Source organism: Bidens hawaiensis, unplaced genomic scaffold, assembly GCF_021521415.1.
Source record: "Bidens hawaiensis isolate Kalapana, Puna unplaced genomic scaffold, B.hawaiensis_p1.1 tig00029866_1, whole genome shotgun sequence".
NCBI lineage: Eukaryota > Viridiplantae > Streptophyta > Magnoliopsida > Asterales > Asteraceae > Bidens > Bidens hawaiensis.
In genome coordinates this window covers 149,634-172,128 of record NW_027494950.1, presented here as the reverse complement: position 1 = coordinate 172,128, position 22,495 = coordinate 149,634, and the positions used below count along the sequence as shown (strand labels likewise).

The following is a 22,495-nucleotide window of genomic DNA, read 5'->3' as shown; positions in this document are numbered from 1 at the left end:
GCCAAATTTCTCCATCATTTTAAAACGTCCATAAATTTTTTTTACGACGTTTTTATTGAAAAACAAATTTACCATAATAACGAGTGCCTTTTTATCTTTTATATGAGTACCACATTGTTATATAAAATTTTAAAAAAAAATTAGTGGGTTTTTTACGTATTGTGTTTTACCAAAATTGTGTTATACAATTGTATTTATCATTGTGTTTTTTACATTGTGTCATACAATTATGTTTTTTTATTGTGTTTTTTATCATTGTGTTTTCTTTATAGTGTTTTTTACATTGTGTTTTTTCGGACTTTTCCGACGAGGTGGTGGCGGTGGGTGACAGTTGTGGTGGCGGTAGGCGGTGGAGTGGTGGTGGTTGTAGGAGATGAGTGAAGATGTAAGTGGGTTTTTGAAATTAATGTAATTAAGTGAGTTTTGATATTAAAGTAAGTAGGTTTTGATATTAAAGTGTTAGACTAAAATACCCTCATTATTAGCCTTCTTAGGAAAATCAAACTTTTTATTTAAAACTAACTCACTTTTACGGATGAATTTGTTTTATTTTGATTTTTATTTTTATTTTTCTTCACCACCACCACCATTGTTATTATTTGTTATAGGGGAATATGGTTTTTATATAACTTGATTAAGGGTGCAGAGTGGTCCCTAATCACATGCGTCAAGACAGATTCTTTTTTATTGGAGTGGTTTTTATACATTATATATTTCGGTTAATTTACAAATATAAAACCGGTGTTTGGAGAGTCGGGTCATGGTACCTCACATGCCAAGTGTTGTTTTCAGCTAGGTGTCAAAACCGGATAGGCCCATATGCCATATGCCTACTTTCATAACCAAACCGACATTACCACGTTACGCGATTCATTTGTCTTATGTTTCGTAACATGCACATTAAATGCAAACACAACACCACAATATACTACATCCTTTCTTAATTAAAAACTAGGATTTAGGACCCGTGCTTCGCGACGGGACCGTTAAATCGAACAAAAACATATACGTAAAAAAGTTAAACTATAAACTCGATGCCGAAGCAAAGTCATTCTGTATCAAGCTACGACATCGAAACTAAACAAAAGAAACAAAGCCGTCTATGCCAAAATACAACAAATTATATCATATGTAGAACCAAAAACCCGGCTCGTTACAGCTGTGAACCAACATAAATTTGGTTACTATCAGCGGTACCAACACAAATTCATAAACATAAATTAGTAAGCAAAAAAAAAAGTATTTTAAAGGCAAGGTGTCAAACGCTGAAACGCGGGTATAAAACCATGCGACGATGGGATATTTTTAAATCATGAAAAAAAATTCGGTCATTATAAAGACAGACTATAAAAAATATGAAAACAAAGTTTAAGAAAACAATTTAACCGAAAAAAAGCCGACACTCGCTCAAGTTTAGTGTTTAAAAATATAGTTTGTTAAGTATTTTATTTAGTTTAAACAAAAAAATAAAATAAAGAAAGCAAAATCCATCATTTTAATTGTGAAATTATGGATAATGATTTAGTGATTATAATTAATAAAATATTAAAATAGTAAATGGTAAAAGAGACCGTAATTTAATATTAAAACAATGAATAGTAAAAGAAATAATAATTTTGTGAGACAACTAGATTTCACTATTAATATATATATATAATATACGCCAGACAAAATTTTGACCTATATAACTTATTTCGGATCATAATAGCTTGTTAAAATAACTTTTGGGTTGCTTTGAGTTGATAAGAAATGTTTAATAGCTTAAAATAGGTCAAACTAAAAAAAAGAAAAGTTGGAACGAGATCAAATGAATCAAGAGATAAGGGTTGACTTCAAAAAAACCTCTAGAAAAATTTTCAAAGAAATAATGAAAACATAACTCAAAAAAAAAAAAAAAAAAAGTAAAAGTAAAAACCCAAAATGTCTCATTCGTCGTCCGCGCTACAAAAATCAACTCGAAACCTATTTTGGCATGTTCTGGCCCAGACCATTATGACATGTTCTGACCCAGACCCGTTCCGATCCTAACCAAAACAACTTTTTTTTTTAAATTGACTCATTGAACCCTAACCTGTTTTGACCCGACCCAACCCATTTGCCACCCCTCCATAGTTTTTTTTTTTGAAAGACAAACGAAATCAATTAGAAAAATTAGAAAGTACAACAGAGTTGGCCAAGCAAGCTACTTGAACCGGACCAAAACGCAACAACATAAGAGAAAACACAGCAAACCCACTTAAAAGCAACCAAACTTTTCCCAATCTGACCATGAGAGCGAAGATCCACTCGACCTATTTTTAACCCAAAGATAACTAAGTGCTTTAACCTCCTTCACAACACCACCAACTGTCACAATCGAGCCAGTATGCACCATATCGTTTCTAACCTTCCACAAACACCACAACGTAACAAGACAAACCGTATGAAACCAATTAATAATTTAAAAGTGAACGAAATATACACACCTCCAAAAGGCCCATTAATGTTTGCCGGTAGAGAGACAAGGTCTGGATTTTAATTTGAAAAAGTAATGGTGGAAAGATAAAAAGACACCACCCAGCTCCAGTAATGGCTTTCCTACTCGAATAAATTATTATTATTATTATTATTATTATTATTATTATTATTATATATATACCCCCATCAAATCTCACCTCCTCCTTCCAATAATAAAACTTTGTCAACTAAAACTGGGCATGGATCCAACGCCGTCGTTGCCGGAGGAGTTTCTAAAACGAACCTTCTCATTCCTCAACTCCGACAAGGACCGGAACTCGGTGTCACTCGTCTGCAAGGACTGGTACAACGCCGAGCGTCTGAGCCGGCGCCACGTGTCCATCCGTAACTGCTACTCCGTCTCGCCGGAAACCGTAGCCGCTAGGTTTCCGGCGATCCGGAGCGTGACGCTGAAAGGCAAGCCTAGGTTTTCGGATTTCAACCTGGTGCCGTACGACTGGGGCGCCGATGTGCAGGCGTGGCTGAATGTATTCGCGACGGCGTATCCGAAGCTGGAGGAGCTGAGGCTGAAGAGGATGGCGGTTACGGACGAGAGTTTGGAGTATTTGGCGCTTAATTTTGATGAGTTTAAAGCCTTGTCTTTGTTGAGTTGTGAGGGGTTTAGTACTCTAGGCCTCGAAGCTATTGCTACTTATTGCAAGTAAGTAAGTTTTACATATGTTGCATGTGTTTTTTAAGCTTCTATATTACTTTACTTATACATGTCCACATCCGGCTCCTCCTGAGTTACTTGAGATTGGCTTGTTAAAAGCTCCAACTGAGTTGAGCTTAACAGATATAGAGCTTTAAAATAAGCGTGTTTAATAAACGAGTCCAGTTTCAAAGCTTCACTTATCGAGCATGAGCGGACTCACGAGTCTAAACGAGATTATTAATATAATTTTTATTTAATGTATGAAATATATTTTATATGATAATGTTGATTATAAATAAAATTATGATAAAGGAAATAAATTATATATGTTATGTTATATATTAAAATTACAATTAAAAAAAACATGTAACAATATTTAAAATGCATATAAATTATTTAATAACAATAAACCAACCGAGCTCGAGCTTGTGAAAGTGACTCACGAGCAGAATTAGTGCTTTAGAAAAGGAGCTTGAAATGAGCCGGGCCGAGCTCAAGCTTATATGAGCTTGGGCTCGGCTCGTTTGCACCGCTATAAAAGTTCCGGTAATTGTGTTGGTTTCAAATTGAACGGCTCTGTATATGCTATTGTTGTAGAATATTGATCAATTATCATATCATATCTTCTATCATATCTTGCTTTAACATATCAGATCATCAAACATTGAGTTTGCAGAAACTTGACAGAATTAGACATACAAGAGAATGGGATTGATGATCTTGGTGGAGACTGGTTAAGTTACTTTCCGGAAAACTAACCTCGTTAGAAGTTCTTAATTTTCTCAACTTTGACTAGTGAAGTCAGTTTTGATGCTTTGGAGAGTCTTGTATCCAGATGCAAGTCGTTACGTGTTTTGAAAGTTAATCGGAAAGTAAATTTTGGAACAATTGAAAAGGCTTCTTGTCCTGGCCCCACAGTTGACCGAGCTTGGTACGGGGTCGTTTATGGAAGAACTCGTGTCTAGTGCAGTTTACGGGCTTGAAGATGCTTTCAGTAAATGTGGAAATTTAGTTACACTTTCGGGTTTTTGGGATGCTACTTTGCTTCATCTACCGGCTGTGTATCCCGTGTGTGGTATTTGATGTTTTTGAATCTGAGTTATGCAAATATCGGGCCTGATGAACTTGAACAGATTCTTGCTCGATCCAAACGGCTTGTTCGCCTTTGGGTAAGTTGCTTCACTGCGACCTTTTTGGGACTTTTTGGTATTTTTTAAAATTGCCAATATGGGTAAATTGGATAGCAGATCAAAGTGAGTAGATTGTGTAACGGGCCAAAACGGGCAGGATTGTGTAATGGATCAAAACGGTAGGTTGTGTGACGGTTTTAAAACGGGTAGGTTGTGTGACGGGTTAAAATGGGTAGGTTGTTTAATGGGTTAAAATGGGCAGATTGGGAATGGGGAAAAAAGCAGGTAGATTGTGTAATGGGTCAAAATGGGCAGATTGGGTAACGGGTAAAAAATGGGCAGACTGGTAACATGTCAAAACTGGCATATCGGGAAACAGGTCAAAACAGGAAGATTGGGTATGCGTCAAAACCAGGCAGATTGGATAAAGGGTCAGTGTCAGGTAAATTGAATAACGGGTCAAAAGGGGTAAATTAACAGGATAGCAATGTGTAAAAAGTGGGCAGATCAGGTAAGGGGTCAAAACAGGCAGATTGAATAACGGGCCAAAACATGTAGATTGGATAGGCAAAAACAGGTAGATCAGATGGTTGGTCAATCCGGGCTGGCCTAAACACTTTTTTCACAAGAAGTACCTTTATATAAATAATTAGTTTGTCAGATATGCGTATTGAAATTATAGTATCTGAACAAAAATCCAGTAAGTAAAATGATTTAAAAGATTTTATGATTAAAATATTCAGAAAAAATAATGTTCTTTTCTCAGGTTGTAGATACAGTAGGGGACAAGGGTTTAGAAGCGGTTGGATCCCACTGCCTGCTACTAGAAGAGCTCCGAGTCTTTCCAGTTGACCCGTTTGACCAACAACTTGGTGTGACCGAGTCGGGTCTGGTGGCAGTATCCAGTGGCTGCCCGAAGCTCCATTACATACTCTACTTCTGCCAAAGAATGACCAACGCCGCTGTGATCACAGTTGCCCAAAACTGCCCAGATTTCACCCACTTTCGTCTTTGCATCATGAACCCGAGGGAACCCGATTACCTAACCAATGAGCCCATGGACGAGGCCTTTGGTGCCATTGTGAAGACGTGCATCAAACTACAACGGCTCTCGGTTTCTGGCCTATTAACGGATTTAGCTTTCGAGTACATAGGGAAATACGCAAAAAACCTTGAGACATTATCTGTTGCTTTTGCGGGGCAGTAGTGATTTGGGCATGGAGTATGTGATGAGAGGCTGCCCGAAGCTGAAGAGGGTAGAAATACGGGACTGCCCATTTGGAGATTCTGCATTGATGTCGGGTTTGACCCAGTACGAGTCAATGCGGTCGTTATGGATGTCAGATTGTAATGTAACTATGGACGGGTGTAAGAAGTTGGCTGAAGAGATGAGTCGGTTAAACGTAGAGGTGATCAAAGATGAAGGTGATGATGATGTGGCGGCTAGCAAGGTTTATGTGTACCGAACTGTGGCTGGACCACGAAAGGATGCTCCGCCTTTTGTTGTGACCCTCTAGGCTTGGGTTGACGAACCGAATGTCGTTAGCTAGCTTGGTTCCTTGGATATCTATGTTTGTATCTTGTTTTTCTAGGCAAAGGACTAGACAATGTGTAATCATTTTACTATTTAAGGTGATTTAAGTATTTGAGAATTAATTAGGGGTCGAGTCAAGTGTGTTTTTGAGACTTAAATTTGAAACTTGAGGTTGACAATTATGAAAACTGAAGTATCTGTGAATTACCCTTTTTAAACCAATTTATATCATGGATATTCAAGAAAAACTAAAAAAATATTTTGTATTTAGTTGTTCATTTTGGTTTAAATATTACACATTATTTAGTAATCCAACTATTAGAGAAAGAAGTAGTTAAGAAAAAAGACTTAACAGAAAAAAAAAAAAAGAAACTTGAACCAGTATACTAACCAAATTTGAACAAGTGGCATGAGAGTTGGACAAATTTGAAGATTTTTGAAACCTTGGTAGTTTTATTTTATTTATTTTAATTAAACCAATATTAAGTTGACAAGCGACAACCCTAACCATGATAGGTTATCAATAAAAGTAGTTTAACAGTAATATAGTTGTATAAAATTTTATTAGAGTATACGGTTTGTTGTTGTTTGTGGTGCTTATCACGAAGGATAAAAAGTATAGATCCTTCAAAGCATTTACATCCTCTTCATCATTATCCAACCTATAACTATGGGTGGCTAGATGAAAGAAAAAAATATAGCTAAATGAAGTTTTAGCCTGTAAGTCGAGTTGAAGTCAGCTAAGAGGAAAGATAATCGAGCCGGCTAAGAGAACAAACACGGGTCTCGGAGTCAGCTAAAAGCCAGATAAGATAACTAAGAAACTGACAAGCCGACTAAGTGTAATCGGTCACCGACACATGTTATCTTCTAATTGGTTGAAAGTGGGTCTCAGTTACTTTTTACGAATTTCAATGTAGTAAAAAATAATAATGTCTGTTTTAGTAAAAAATAAAATAAAAAGTAAATTTTCCATAAATAAATAAAATCCGTAATGTAAAATTAAAAGGTAGATTAAACTTAAAACTGAAATTAATGTTAAGACGGAATAAGGTTTGAAAGGTGAAGAAAAACAAACACAGGTCCAACAGAATAGAAGGAGAAGGAACAGGAACCGAATCCATGGTTGATATTAAGAAGAAGAAGAGGCCCAAGTGTGCTGCCAGACATAAGAAGAAGGTATATATACTGTAGGATCAAAATGTAATATTCCTAAGGCTGCAAACCAGTTCGCTTATGTTTGTTTGTTTAATAAATGAATGAACACCAACACGAACAAAAAGTATTTGTTCATTTACTTAAATGAATAAACATGAACTGAGGTTGCGTTCGTTCGTTTGTTTTCGTGAAGCTCCGGTAATGTGTTCGTTATCTTCGTTACTTAACGTTTTTTTTTATACTATATATTTTTATAACATTTTGTTTGTAATAATCAACCTAAAATTTAACCAAATTTTATAATTTTATTGTTTATATTCGTTCGTTTCGTTAATGGTTTGTTTCTTGCTTTAACTAACAATAAATTTAACAGTCACTTGGGGGATTATTATGTTTATGATTATTATATCTATCTCAGGTGCTTGGCTTTATATTTTATTAAGGTGATTATGTCTAATATTTTGGATTAAAAATGTTTCTTTTTTTTTTCATTTTTCTTAAATAGTACATGCTCGTTTAAGTTCATGAACAAGTTCAATTCCTGAACGAACGAACACGAACAAGATTTTCCGTTTGATTATCGTTCATGAACAAGTTTAATGCTGAACGGACGAACATGAACAAGGATTCGTTTGCTTCAGTTCGGTTCGTTTGCAACCCATATTCCTTTTAGTCACTTCTTTATTTTATTCAAAATTCTATTATTATGGTCAATTTGCAGGGAGTTTTGCAGTATGTTGAATTGAATACGTGCCATCAGTGTCAAAGGAACGACAAAGGCCGAGTTGTTCGGTGCCAGAAATGCACCATAAGGCGTTACTGTGTGACTTGTATGACAACATGGTAATCAAATTCTTTCATGTGTGCTATATATTCTAGTACATAATTTGATTTACCAGTTATAAGATCAGTCAACCTTACGTTAATTGTTTTGTAGGTATCCTAGCATGACAGAAGAGATGTTTGCTGCTTGCTGCCCTGTTTGCCTTGGCAACTGCAACTGTAAAAAGTGTTTGCGTAAAGTTTGTGTTTGCACCCTATTATTTGTCATGTGACATATTAGTGTTCGTATACAAGAAATGCAATGTTGAATCTGTTGCTGACATTTAGGTAAAAAAAAAGATTGATTTCAATCCTAGTGAAGATCAAAGAGTTCAATACTCTATTTATATCCTGCATGTTCTTCTTCCGTTCTTGAAGCGTCTCAATGAGGAACAGGAAAACGAGAAGAGGATAGAGTCTGAAATTCAAGGTTTATGCTTTTAACTTTATTTCATCACATAATTGTAGCAAGCAATTCATATCTTGTATATATTATTTTTCTAAATGTATTATTATGTGCAGGGCGTGCTTTATCAGATGTACAGTTGAAGAAGGCAAACTGTAGCCAGGATGAGCGCATGTTCTGGTATATTATTTCAGTCATTGGACAAGTTTTTTAGGGTTTTGTTTTGTAATGACATATTTTAACTTTTTATTACATGGTGTATGCAGTGACTGCTGTAAAACATCGATTTTTGACTTGCATAGAAGCTGTCCTAAATGTTGTTATGATCTTTGCCTTCAATGTTGTTGGGAATTGCGTGATGGAAATCTTAAAGGAAACAAAGAAATAGTTATCAATAACATTCAGTTTAAAGATCCAGGTGCTGGTTATTTGCATGGGTTAGAAGATGATCAATTGCATAAGAAGTTATGTAATGCTCAGAAGAAGAGCATATCACCAAAAGAGAATACAAGTCCCGACTGGAAGATTTTAACAGATGGTAGAATTCTTTGTCCTCCAGAAAGTATGCTCGGTTGTGGGCGTGGAATCTTACAGTTAATGCACATAAAGCCACTTGACAAGATTCCAACTTTGTTGGAGGACACACGGAGCATTTTAAAGAGTCATAAGTTGGAGGATGATATGCGGAAGATGCCTAAAGAATGGTGCACTTATTCAGATTTGGTCAATGAAAGTCAGCTACGCGAAGCTGCTTCTCGTGAAGATTCTAATGACAATTACTTGTATTGTCCACGTGCAGTAAATATTAAAGCGGGAGATCTAAAACATTTTCAGTGGCATTGGTCAAAACGTCAGCCTGTCATAGTTGGTAATGTCCTAGAAACCACCCTCGGGTTGAGCTGGGAACCCATGGTTATGTGGCGTGCGATTCGTCAGATTACAAGTATTAACCATGACCAGCTCATGGAAGTTCCTGCTCTTAACTGTTTAGATTGGCGTGAGGTTTGTTAACGCTTAACTATGTCTTCTTTGTTATTTACATTATTTGAAGAACATTTGAAACATATAACACGAATGTTCTTTTTTTTTTCATGAAACACAGATTGATGTAGATGTTCATACGTTTTTTAAGTGGTATGCGAAGGGTCAATATGATGACAAGGGTTGGCCTAAAATACTTGTATTGAAAGACTGGCCTCCAACAAGTTTGTTTGAAGAACGTTTGCCACGCCATTGTGTTGAGTTTATTACTTCTTTACCCTTTAAAGAATACACGCATCCTCATGATGGCTACCTTAAATCTTGCTGTTAAGCTTCCAGATCATTCTTTGAAGCCAGACATGGGTCCCAAAACGTGTATTGCCTACGGTTTTTCTCAAGAATTGGGCCGTGGAGACTCTGACAAAACTTCACTGTGAGATGTCTGATGTGGTATGTGCTTGTTATTAAATCGTTTTTCTTTATAAAGCTGTAAGCTTTATCAACCTTTTCTGTTGACCTGAAGGTGAATGTGTTGACTCATACTGCAACTGTGATCCCTGATTATAAGCACACTGTAAAGATAAATGCATTGAAAGAGAAGCACAAGGCTCAAGATCAAAAGGAGCTTTTTGGATTTGATGTTGACAACCAATCAAATGAACTCCCATTAAACGAAGAAGGATGTGATGGAACGGGGAAATTTTCCATGAAAAGAGGTGAGAAACAAAATTTTAATTCAAAAAGGAAATTGAAGTACATGAAACTAGAAAAAGGTGATAGGCCACATATTGAAAAAGTTAACAATAATGAGCAAACAGAAGCTAGTGAAGAAACCGAGAACTGTGATCACATTAATGGTACTTGTGTGGATGGATTTGATCTGGAAGAAGGAGGTGCGTTGTGGGACATATTTAGGAGGGAAGATACTTCTAAATTGGAGGAATATCTCAAAAAACATTTCAGAGAGTTCAGACATATCTACTGTCGTCCCCTTCAGCAAGTAATTATTCTATTTAGGAACCAAGCCACTCGCTCAGTTATTTTTATGTAGAGACTTAATTTAACATAATAGAAAGTCTTCATATAAAAAAACGAGCGAGTGGCTCAGTTCAGTTTGTATGTGGCCCGGGCATGAGCAAATGAAAGCTTGCTCGATTTTGCTTAACAGCGGTTGTAGTTATAAGTGTATAATTGAAATTTTAATTTTGTTATTACTACTGATAGTATATTAATAAGAATAGTAATATAACAACAATAATAATTAAAAATTATTAGTTATAATAATAACATTAATAATAAGATCTTTTTTTTACTTTCTTGTTTATTTACTTTATTAGGAATTTTGTCTATATTCAAGGGTGAGGAAAAAGACTAAAATGTCCTCATTTGAGGGGGACGGGACATGATCAAATTTAAGTATTGAACAGAAAAAGGGATGGGGTTAGCACCAAGGACTAAAAGAATTATAGAATTTAAACTTCAGGGCATAATGTGTCGAAAGATTCTTTTTTGGACGGAAAGGGTTAAACAGGCCAACCATCATGGACCAGAAGCGTAATCTACCTTGTAGTTTATTAAAGCCCCTGGTTTGTAAAATACTTAAAATGCAGTTAAAAGGGTCAAATGAATAATATATAAAGTTGGTGTGCTGAATACTATTCTTTTAATGTTAAATCATTCTGTTCATTGTATTTTTTGGTTCAGGTTATTCATCCAATTCATGACCAAACGTTTTACTTAACCACGGAGCATAAAAGGAAGCTAACAGAAGAGTTCGGTAAGTGTACATTTGCAAAAGCTTCACTGATTTAACATTTCTGGTTTTTATCATTATTTTTTCGGTTTTTATCAGGAATGAACCATGGACTGTTGTTCAAAAGCTTGGAGATGCTGTCTTTATACCTGCTGGCTGTGCGCATCAAGTTAGAAATTTGAAGGTTAATAGCTTTCTATTAGTTTTCAGAATACTATCATTATATTGACTTTAACTTTTTCTGTGCATAAACATGTTTTGTGCTGACTTGCAGTCGTGTATAAAAGTGGCATTGAACTTTGTTTCTCCTGAAAATGTTGGCGAATGCATCCGGTCAACAGAAGATTTTCGTGTACTACCCGGAAGTCATGGGGCAAAAGAAGATATATTGGAGGTAAACAAAAACAAAACAATATTTTCTTTTGGTGCTATTATTAATTATGAGTTTGATTGATTTGTTACAATATAATTTTGTTTATGACAAGTGAAGAAAATGGCACTTTGTGCAGTGGAGGAAGCTGTAAGGGACTTGAAGTACCTGAATGAAGCCAAGTAAGTTTGAAGTATTTAATTGTGTAGATAAATTATTATAATTTCTATGTATTTGCATTATTATAACATATGGTTTTGTTGCTATCTGATTTCAGTAAAGAGGCTATACACGCCAAGACTGCACCGTTAAAGAAGCGTAGGAAGACTAAGAAAACTTAACACCTGATATCTGTTTGGACCCCTAAAACTTAATGTGGACGGGTGTAAGAAGTTGCCTAAAGAGAGGAGCCATTTAAACGTTGAGGTGATCGAAGATGAAGGTGATGATGATCGGGTGGCTAGTAAGGTTTGTGTATCGAACTGTGGCTGGACCTCGAAAGGATGCACCCGCCTTTTGTTGTGACCCTCTAGGCCTGGGTTGAGGAATCGATTGTGGTTAGCTAGTTCCATTTGTCGTTTAGGTTCGGTCGTTATCTATGTTTATGTTTTCATCTTGTTATTTTTTAGGGAAAAAAAAACTAGACAATGCGTTTAATCATTATTTAAGGTGATTGAATATTTGAGAATTAATTAGGGGTCGAGTCAAGTTGTTTATGAGTCTATGTTTAAAACTTGAGGTTGGTAATTTGGAAGCTGAAATATCTGTTTTTTAGCTTTTTTGAAAGGCAAAAGTTTGAACATGTGTAGCTTTTGTGTGTTGTATCTATATCATGTATGAAACAAATAATGTTTCTTTTTGTCTTGTATTTAGTTTTTTCCTCTCATTGTTGGCTACTGTTTTAAGAAATACAAAATAAACCTTCTTTTTAAGGGAAGCTCTACATCAACTGCTCCTTACATAATAAGTGGCATGCACCTATGAAAATCAAACCTATGACCTTTCTAGGGAAGCTTTAACGACAACCCCTGACCACCTGAGGAAGCTCCTAATGACACCAAATAAACCTTTTGAACTAGTAGTTTGGCCATTTTTAGTGTTCTAACGGTTTAAACTATTTTTTCCTCTTATTTTTCAAAATTATGTCTGTAATATATAAATGTACATTCCAAAAAATGGAATAGTTTACACGTTAGGTTCCAAGTTATGAATTATTTATTTAAGTTTGGAAGGTGTGGTCGGTTTAAATAGATAGGGAATATCCTGACATGAACATAAACAGTTCGGGTCCAGGAATATTTTACATGGGCAGCTAATTTCTGCTTCGGTACTAAAAAATTATCAACTTGATTACATAGTTTACGGTTCGAGCTGGATTAGTTTACACTATTTTGGAAACTTAAAACCAAGCATCATTTAGTTTCATTTTCCTAGTGTAGTTTCTAGTTTTATAATCGGTTAGGGTGAGGTACCCAAAGACTTAAGTATATCTATCTATATCTATGCTATATTATACATTAGAAAATGGTAAATTAAGACACATGATTTTAAAAGTTTTACAAATATTAATACATAAAGTTAACGTATAAAAAGAGCTAAAGTTGTCTTTTAAATATAATTCACCTAACTTACAAACTTGCCCTTTCATCTTTAACTATATTATGTTTTTATTTCAAATTTAAACCAACTTTTCACCCATAATTTTTAAACGACCATAACCTTTTCATATGTTAATATATTTTGTAAAAGACTTGCACCATAAAAACGAGCATTTTATTCCCTTTAATTTGATTATGATATTGTTATAATTTTTTTAATTAAAAAAATTAATATTTTACGTAGGTGTGTTCAATGCCGTTTTGATGGATTTTAAGTGAAACTTGTGAGCACAACCGTTAGTACCGATTTTTTGTCGTCCAAATCCAAAAATGAACAATTGAAAATTGAAATTGAATGTTACTAACAGTCTGATTCCGGTTTGGTTTCACACTTTAAGTTTTGATAATAAATTTTGTTTAAAATGATTATTAATTTAACTGTACAATCAATTCTAGCTTAGCATCAACAAAATATGATACTTTGAGAGGATCATAACAGAAATAATGATAATTTTAGCTACATAATTAGTAAACATTAACGAAAGACCCAAACAAAACAATAACAAAAACAAAGATTACAAAAAATCATACTGAAATTAAGTTTAATTAAGGCTGTAAATTGTAATAGTCAAGTTTGCTTGTATTAAAAAGATTTTGTTCAATTATATTTTAACTATATCTAATATATATTACAAAACATATCTAATATCAAATAATACAAAAATATTAAAATACATTCAACATTTATGGTTTCATATGGTCGATTTCTGGTATAACCATGAACCAAACCGTTCGCTATGGTTTGAAAAATTTTGAAACCGACCGAAAATAAAAAAACCAACTCTGAAATCAAATTAATGACCCGTTTAAACGGTTTTTAAGTTTTAAAGCAAACCAAAAACACAATTATAATTGGTACGTGGTTTGCTTTCAAAGACCAGCGCATGGCGCACAAGGAGTCATAAAGTAGTCAAATAAGAAGAGGTGACGATAGTTTGAAACACCATGGTCAGTCAGTTGAGTATGAAATCAACGGAATAGGGTTTTCATTTTAATTTGATTTTAAAGCTGAAGAAGAAGAACAACAACACTGTAACGGGAATCCAAATATAAAAATGGTTCAAGTTAAGAACCCTATCAGCAGCAACAAGAGGCCCAAATGTGCTGCTAGACATATGGTTCAAGATCAAAATGTATTATTATTATTATCATCATCATCATCATCATCAAATGTTGTTCTACTTGCAGGGAGTTTTGCAGAAGACAGAGGCTGAAACTAAAAAGAGACCCAAATGTGCTGCTAGACATATGATTCAAGATCATAATGTAATATTTTTATTATTATTATTATTATTATTATTGTTATTATTATTATTATTATTGTTGTTGTTGTTGTTGTGAAATTGCAGGGAGTTTTGAAGTATGTTGAATCGGTTATGTGCCATCAGTGTCAAAGGAATGACAAGGGTCGGGTTGTTCGCTGCCAGAAGTGGTCACTGCGTGCCTTGTATGTCCACATGGTAATCTAATTCTTTCTTACATTCTTTTATGTATCTCAATACCTTACCTTGTTTAGGTTAAAACATTATTATTATTGCTTTAATGTAATGTAGGTATCCTAACATGACAGAACAGATGTTGCTGAGTGTTGCCCTGTTTGCCTTGACAACTGTAACTGCAAATCGTGTTTGCGAGATGTGCACCCTAAAGTTTGTTCTTTAAACATGTCTTTTGTTATGTTACATGTTACTGTTGTTAGATAAGAATTGCAATCTTGAATCTGTTGCTGATTATTTAGGTGAAAAACAAGATTGATTTCAAACCTAGTGCTGATCAGAAAGTTCAGTACTCTATTTATATCCTGCACGTTCTTCTTCCGTTCTTGAAGCGTCTCGATGAGGAACAGGAAAACAAGAAGAGGACAGAGTCTGAAATTCAAGGTTTATGCTTTTAACTTTATTTCATCACATAATTGTAGCAAGCAATTCATATCTTGAATGTATTGTTATATGCAGGGTGTGCTTTATCAGATGTGCACTTGAAGAGGGCAAACTGCAGCTGCAATGAGCGCATGTTCTGGTATGTTATTTCAATTATTGGACAAGATTTTTAGGGTTTTGTTTTGTTTTGATTTGGTTTGTAATGACATGCTTTAACTTTTTTTTACATGATGTATGCAGTGACTGCTGTAAAACATCAATTTTTGACTTGCATAGAAGCTGTCCTAAATGTGATAATGATCTTTGCCTTCAATGCTGTCAGGAATTGCGTGATGGGAATCTTCAAGGAAACAAAGAAGTTGTTATCGATAGCATTCAGTTTGAAGATCCAGGTGCTGGTTACTTACATGGGTTAAAAGAATATAAATACCACAAAAAGTTTAATAATTTTCGCAAGAGTATATCACCGAAAGAGAACACAAGTCTTGACTGGAAGATTTTAACAGATGGTAGAATTCCTTGTCCTCCAGAAAGTATGGGCGGTTGTGGGTGTGGAATCTTACAGTTAATGCACATAAAGCCACTTGACAAGATTCTAACTTTGTTGGAGGACACAGAGAATCTTTTGAAGGATCATAAGTTGGAGGATGATATGCGAAAGATGCCTAAAGAATGGTGCACTTGTTCCGATTTGGTCAATGAAAGTCAGCTGCGCAAAGCTGCTTCTCGTGAACATTCTAATGACAACCACTTGTATTGTCCACGTTCTGTAGATATTAAACCGGGAGATCTAAAACATTTTCAGTGGCATTGGTCAAAAGGTCAACCTGTCATAGTCAGTAATGTTCTAGAAACCACTCTCGGTCTGAGCTGGAACCCATGGTTATGTGGCGTGCGTTTCGCCAGATTACAAATGCTAGCCATGGCCAGCTCTTGGAAGTTTCGGCTCTTAACTGTATGATTTGGTGTGAGGTTTGTTAGCACTTAACTATGTCTTCTTTGTTATTTACATTATTTGAAAAACATTTGAAACATATAACATGGACAATCTTTTTTTTTTTTCTCGTGAAACACAGTTTGATGTAAATGTTCGTCAGTTTTTTAAATGGTATACGGAGGGTAAATATGATGACAAAGGTTGGCCTGAAATCCTTATATTGAAAGATTGGCATCCATCAAGTTTATTCGAAGAACGTTTGCCACGTCATGGTGTTGAGTTTATTACTTCTTTACCCTTTAAAGAATACACGCATCCTCGTGACGGCTACCTTAATCTTTCTGTGAAGCTTCCAGAAAGTTCTTTGAAGCCAGACATGGGTCCGAAAACGTGCATAGCCTACGGCTTTGCTCAAGAATTAGGTCGTGGAGACTCTGTGACAAAACTTCACTGCGAGATGTCTGATGTGGTATGTGCTTGCTATTGAATTATTTTACACTATAAAGTTATATGCTTTATCGACCTTTTCTGTTGACCTGTAGGTCAACGTGTTGACTAATACTGCAACTGTCGCTGATTTTAAACACACTGAAAAGATAAATGAATTGAAAGAGAAGCACAAGGCTCAAGATCTTAAGGAGCTTTTTGGAATTAATGTTGATGGCCAACCAACTACTAAAGAAGGATGTGATGGAAAGGGGAAATGTTCCATGAAAAGTGGTCGGAAACAAAATCATCATCATCATCATCATCATCGTACTCAGTATATCCCACCAATAGCAAAGCTATGGTAGGGTCTGAGGAGGGTAAGATGTAGACAGCCTTACCTCTACCCTATAAGGATAGAGAGGCTGCTTTCGGTGAGACCCCCGGCTCGATAGTAGTTTTGCATCAAGCCTTGGACATAAGACACATAGCACTCAATCATCGGGACACCGGCTGATCGGTGCATGTACCCTTGTCTTTCGGCTATCAACGCCACTACATGATGCCTGATTAACCGTCCGTCACTTTTAACGTTATTTTCACGAGATTAGTAAAATAACGTCAAAATTAGTGCAATTTCACTTTTGCCCACCCGAGGGTTCACACATATATACATCATATGTGCGCACCACAAGGTTAATTCAAAAAGAAAGTTGAAGTTCATGAAACTAGAAAAAGGCAATAGCCCACATAGTGAACAAGTTAACAATAATGAGCAAACAGAAGCTAGTGAAGAAGCTGAGAATCATGATAATGTTTTTGGTACTTGCGTGGATGGATGTGATCTGGAAGACGGAGGTGCGTTGTGGGACATATTTAGGAGGGAAGATACTTCTAAATTGGAGGAATATCTCAAAAAACATTGCAGAGAGTTCAGACATATCTACTGCCGTCCACTTCAGCAAGTACTATTTAGTAATTTAATTTGTTAGTTCCCTTTTTTGTCGATAATGCAAACAGGACATAAAATAAAAACCTTCGATTGTATTTCGTGATTCAGGTTATTCATCCAATTCATGACCAAACATTTTACTTAACCATGGAGCATAAAAGGAAGCTAAAAGAAGAGTTTGGTCAGTGTAAATTTGCAAAAGCTTTTTATGATTTAATATTTCTTATTTTTTCAGTTTTTATCAGGAATTGAACCGTGGACGTTTGTTCAAAAGCTTGGAGATGCTGTCTTTATACCTGCTGGCTGTGCGCATCAGGTTAGAAATTTGAAGGTTAATAACTTTCTTTTAGTTTATAGATTGCATTCTTTTCTGTGCATAAACATGTTTTGTGCTGACTTGCAGTTGTGTATAAAAGTGGCATTGAACTTTGTTTCTCCTGAAAATGTTGGTGAATGTATTCAGTTAACAGAAGACTTTCGTGTTCTACCTGAAAGTCAATAGGGCAAAAGAAGATAAATTGGAGGTAAGCAAAACAAAACATATTTCATCTTTTGATGCTATTATTAATATTGAGTTTGATTGATTTGTTACAAAATAATTGGTTTATGGCAGGTGAAGAAAATGGCACTTTATGCAGTGGATGCGGCTGTAAATGACTTGAAGCATCCGAATGTATCCGAGTAAGTTTGAATTACTTTTGTTTAAAAATGAATACGCGTTTAATGCATCTGTATCAAGATAACATATGGTTTTGCTTATATTTGATTTCAGTGAAGCTAAACTGACGAAGAAGAAACTGTTGAAGAAGCGTAGGAAGACTTGACAGTTGATATCTGTTTGGACCCCAAAAACTTAATATTGTCATTACTCATTAGTGTGCATCTTGTGCACATTTGTATATTTCACACTCACTTGGTTAATTTAAATATCTTAACCTCTAGATATGCTTTAATTATGTTTACCCCATGATGGAGTTCATCTGATTCCAACTGAGTACCTATTAAAAAGTAAGGACCCGTATCTCATATTTCGACCATTAAGAGAGTACCCACCTTTCTTTTGGTGTGGTATCGCCATGTGGCTTAATCCTAGGTCACTCCTTCAGGAATATGACACAATAATATAGCGCACATCAGAGAAGAAAGCACCCCCTTTATTATAGGTTCTTAGATTACAATCAATCTCAAGTTCAATACTACAAAACACATTCTAATATATGAACTCGGTCTCTTAGAAACAGTTTTAGTCATTCAAGTTTATGAAAATGATTATTGGTGTATCTGACAACACCACTAATGTCCGGCGATGGATTTCCGGTGTTTTATTCCCTTGAAATAGCATTTGATGCGTTTGGTTTAACTTTTGAATACTGAGTCTAACAGTTGCGTGTATTTATACACATTCATTCTTTATAATTTAAGGTGTATGCGAAGGATACCCATGAGAAACAGGATTGCGCAATAAGGCAAGTAGAGAAGTACAAGAAAAATAAGCTTGAGGCTGTAAAAGTTTAAAGTGTCAAAACCAGTGTAAACAAAGTAATAATATGAACTAAAGGAGAAATTGATAAAGTATAAGAAAATTGTTTCAATGCCATGTATGCAAAATAAGCATTCGCATTTAATAATCAACTACAAATATCAAACTAAAAAGAATTGCTCACTATAATATTAAATTCAAAACCATATAATATCTCTTTTAGAGGGGAATCAATCTTTCCACAAGCTAGGAGCCTAAAGCAAAATGTACTTGACATTGAGAAACAAAGAAAATCTTTTTCTTCATCACATATCTTGAAATATCTTAAATTAATCATTTATGAAATAGCAATAATTGAATTATTTGTGCATATTAACTCTATTATCAGAAACACTTAACAATAATGAAATTAACTATCCACATTCTACTCATAATGAAAGCATTCAAATCAGAAACATTTGTTCAAACAAACAAACAAACAGTTTTTTCGGTTACCAACACCTGTTCGCACCGAAATCAACGAGTCTAGCGCATACATTTGGAGAAAACACACCTTCCACCACCAATGACTTCATAAACCCCTCAATTTCTTCATTTCCTACAGCATTATACTTTCTTTCCAAACACTCCAAAACAATCGCCAACTTATCCTTAACGGGCTCCTCAGAAGGCAAAAGCCGACAACTCAACACTGCATTCTTCAGCGCCACGACACCTTTTAAGACTTGCCCATCCTCGACATACCCGATCATTAAACCATACCATGTATGAAAACTAGGAGTACCCTCTTTCTCAATACCCGAATTCAAAACCGCTTCAGCCTTCACTAATTGACCATTTTTAACATAAACATCAATCAAATCATCAACTACCCGAAAATCATAAGACAAACCCGTCATTTCCCATTCTTTGAAAATCTTCACGGCCCCTTCCACGTCATCAAATTTCAACAACGCGTTAATCATGTTCCTATAACCAACATTATACACCTTATCTTTCTTTAAAATGTTCCAAATTCTTTCCACTTCATCTTTCTTACCTAACTTTGCATATGTTCTAAGCACGTTACTGAGTATTTTGTACCAACCCTTTTTGGTCATCGCCATTTTTTCAACCATTTTTAACAATCCCAAACTTTTCTCACCCAACCCGGCTTTCAAAAACGCGTTTGCAGCGATAAGATACGTCTCACAATCCACACCGACACGGGGATCGGCTTCCATGATCTCCATGATCTTGTTTAACCCTTCGATGTTACCAGTCTCCGCATAAGCATTTAACCGAGGGGTGAGTGAGTATTTATCAGGATAAAGACCGGCCTTTTCCATTTCTTTAATTAAAGCATCCATCTTCTCCCAATTTCCTACATTGTAATAAAGATTCAACAAGATATTGAAGGGCAAAGGAGTCCTTACACGCCCCTTCTCGCATAACTTCTGGAACATGGCCTCTGCTTTATCTACTAACTTTTCAAGAGAATAGATGTTAAGAAGGCATACATCAACAATAAATCCTTTGAGTACTTGTGAAATGTTATTGTAGAATTCTTCAGCTTTCTGCAAGCCATGAACTTTGTAAATTAAATGCAGCCGTTCCCTAATATCACCCTTTGTAGGGGGCATGTATCGTTTATCAGTCATCCATTCTGATATCTGTGAGACACATTATAACACATTTTAGGATTGTAGCAAAGAAAAACGGGTCAAATCTTTTATAAGTTTTGACAACGGGTCAAACGGATAAGATATAAGAAAGGAGCTAAACAGGTAGTGGCCTAGCGGGTTGAACAAATGTTTAGAAGCTCAAAATTTAATACATTTATGACATTTAAAAGGATGAAAACATAAACTTTATGGGTCGACCCAACCATTCTTGGATTTTTTTAGAACGGCCTGTTTCGACCCAAAGCTATTTTTTGGTCATAAACCGTTTTGACCAGAACCTAATTTGGTTGGAACCAGTTTAGGCCCAAACCAAATGGACCTGTTTTAAATCGGCCCGTTCTGACCTGAACCCAGTCTAACCCATGACCCAATCCGCCCGTTTTGCCAGACAGAAAGCATGAGTTAACCTGTTACCCAACCTGCTTTTGCCACCTGTACAAAAAACTCACTGCATCAGCAGCATCCCGTCTGTATAGTTCGGAATTCCAGGCTTTACAGTTTAGGCCAAATGGTCAATCTCATAATGCCATCCCAATGGGATTACCAATACACGTCCCAAACCATCCCATTCTCGATAAAGCCCGTTTTACCCGAACTCATTTTCACTTCAACCTGTTTTCACCCAAACAAAAATGACATTTTTTAAAACGGCCCGTTTTGGCCAAAACTCATTTTCACTCAATCAAACTTCTTTTGTACCAAATAAAAGTGGAACTTTTTTAAAATGGTACTCATCTTCACCCGAACCCGTTTTGAGCCAACACCCAGCCCAAGCCACCTCGACCCGACACCAATTGTGAAGTAAATATTTAGATTTAACCCTTTTCAAGAATTGTTTTCTGAATCGAAATGGCAAAAAGCAAATCTTTTTAGAGGCCTCAACATCCTAAAATCTGTGTTGCAATTTTATATTAGAAGCAATAAAATCCAACTCAAAATAACAAACATGAAAACCACAAGGAAAATCTGATTAAAAAAAAGGATTAAGAACCTCAAGGGCATGCTTGAATCGTTTGAAGTTGATCAAAGACTTGATGATTTTATCAAGAGAATCTTTATCAACTTTCCTCCCTTCGGTGACCCAGAGATCAAGAACGGGTAGAATAGAAAGATCAGGATCACCCACTGGTGAGATTCTTCTGTAAAGTGATGAATCATGTGATGGGTTCTTGTTCTTCCTTTCAGTAGCTGCTGCTGTTTGCGAGGGTAATTTGGTTGAAAAAGAGCTCTTTAAGGCATTCCCACAAACACCTGGTGTGCGCAATTTTAATCTACAAAAATGATTCATTGTTTTACCAACAAATTTGGTATGGGGTTTACGGTCGACAACAAAGGAACTACTAAAGCCGTTTAGGGTGGGTTTAGCATTTTAGGTTTATCAGAACCGAACCATATTGGCAAATATATATCTTTTCCTTTCGTTTTTTGGTAACATAAACTACTAAACTAGCGTTGTTAGTAGGGTGGTGGACACAAGATTAATCGAGGAAATTAACCGGAATTAATCGGCTTATAGTCAGATTTTTTACAACCATGAAATCTACTATTTTTTCTAAGTAATTAAACACTTAAACTATACATGATTCATGACCCGTAGTCTATAAGTATTGGGTTGGGTAATTGACGGAATTATACAATCATATATGTGACTACGGTTATCAGTTAAGGTTGTTCAAAAATGTAGTGATTCACCCGGAAAATAGTTTGCTCGTAAATTGGCTCATCTACAAACGAGGTAAACTTCCAACTCTGTTTGAACTCGGCTTAAGCCTGCCAAGGTTGACTCGCCTCATTCGTTAACTGACTCATTGGCTCTTTTAATTAGCGCTCAAATTTATGTATCTTTGTAACCGGAAGACATATAACATTTTTTTAATGAAAAAAATATTAAAAACTCTCGCTTGACTTATTTGAAAGTAAAGCCCAAGTTCTAATATACGCAAGTAATAATCCGATACAAATTATGAATATGTAGGTCATAAATTTTGTACCGTGTCCTTACATGTATGTTACAAAATACAAATGCTATTTTTCGTTCTTATATAGATCAAATAGGCTTAAAATATATTTAAAAAAAGTTGTTAAAACAGGCCAGCTCGAGTAGCAACGAGCTGGATCGAGGTTTTAACAAATGAAGCTCAAGCTCAAAATCCCAAAAAAAAAAAAAATGTTAATTCTTGAGAGCAAGTCTTG

At 35.5% G+C, this 22,495-nt stretch overlaps 1 protein-coding gene and 3 pseudogenes across 4 annotated transcripts; 3 read left to right on the top strand and 1 right to left on the bottom strand.

Annotated features, from left to right (window-relative positions):
• The first annotated feature begins 2,696 nt into the window (after window positions 1-2,696).
• On the top strand, window positions 2,697-5,798 carry LOC143579517 (protein TRANSPORT INHIBITOR RESPONSE 1-like; annotated as a pseudogene). The gene is made up of 3 exons (XR_013143475.1): window positions 2,697-3,157; window positions 3,828-4,320; window positions 5,048-5,798. The product of XR_013143475.1 is annotated as a protein TRANSPORT INHIBITOR RESPONSE 1-like (transcript).
• A 1,139-nt stretch (window positions 5,799-6,937) lies between these two features.
• LOC143579533 (lysine-specific demethylase JMJ29-like) lies at window positions 6,938-17,982 on the top strand (annotated as a pseudogene). Its single transcript, XR_013143482.1, has 13 exons — window positions 6,938-6,994; window positions 7,695-7,816; window positions 7,911-7,995; window positions 8,084-8,225; window positions 8,318-8,381; window positions 8,468-9,203; window positions 9,304-9,632; window positions 9,706-10,182; window positions 10,887-10,963; window positions 11,035-11,119; window positions 11,210-11,329; window positions 17,772-17,839; window positions 17,931-17,982. The product of XR_013143482.1 is annotated as a lysine-specific demethylase JMJ29-like (transcript).
• Window positions 14,019-17,776, top strand: LOC143579518 (lysine-specific demethylase JMJ29-like; annotated as a pseudogene). The gene is made up of 13 exons (XR_013143476.1): window positions 14,019-14,096; window positions 14,152-14,229; window positions 14,313-14,423; window positions 14,517-14,600; window positions 14,702-14,843; window positions 14,919-14,982; window positions 15,084-15,815; window positions 15,920-16,249; window positions 16,323-16,524; window positions 16,849-17,171; window positions 17,267-17,339; window positions 17,404-17,489; window positions 17,562-17,776. The product of XR_013143476.1 is annotated as a lysine-specific demethylase JMJ29-like (transcript).
• A 1,147-nt stretch (window positions 17,983-19,129) lies between the features above and the next one.
• LOC143579532 (pentatricopeptide repeat-containing protein At2g20710, mitochondrial-like) lies at window positions 19,130-21,590 on the bottom strand. The gene is made up of 2 exons (XM_077062811.1): window positions 21,294-21,590; window positions 19,130-20,290 (listed from the first exon to the last, which is right to left on the bottom strand). The coding sequence occupies exons 1-2, from the start codon at window positions 21,588-21,590 to the stop codon at window positions 19,130-19,132; spliced, it is 1,458 nt and encodes a 485-aa protein (XP_076918926.1).
• Between the last annotated feature and the right edge of the window lie 905 nt (window positions 21,591-22,495).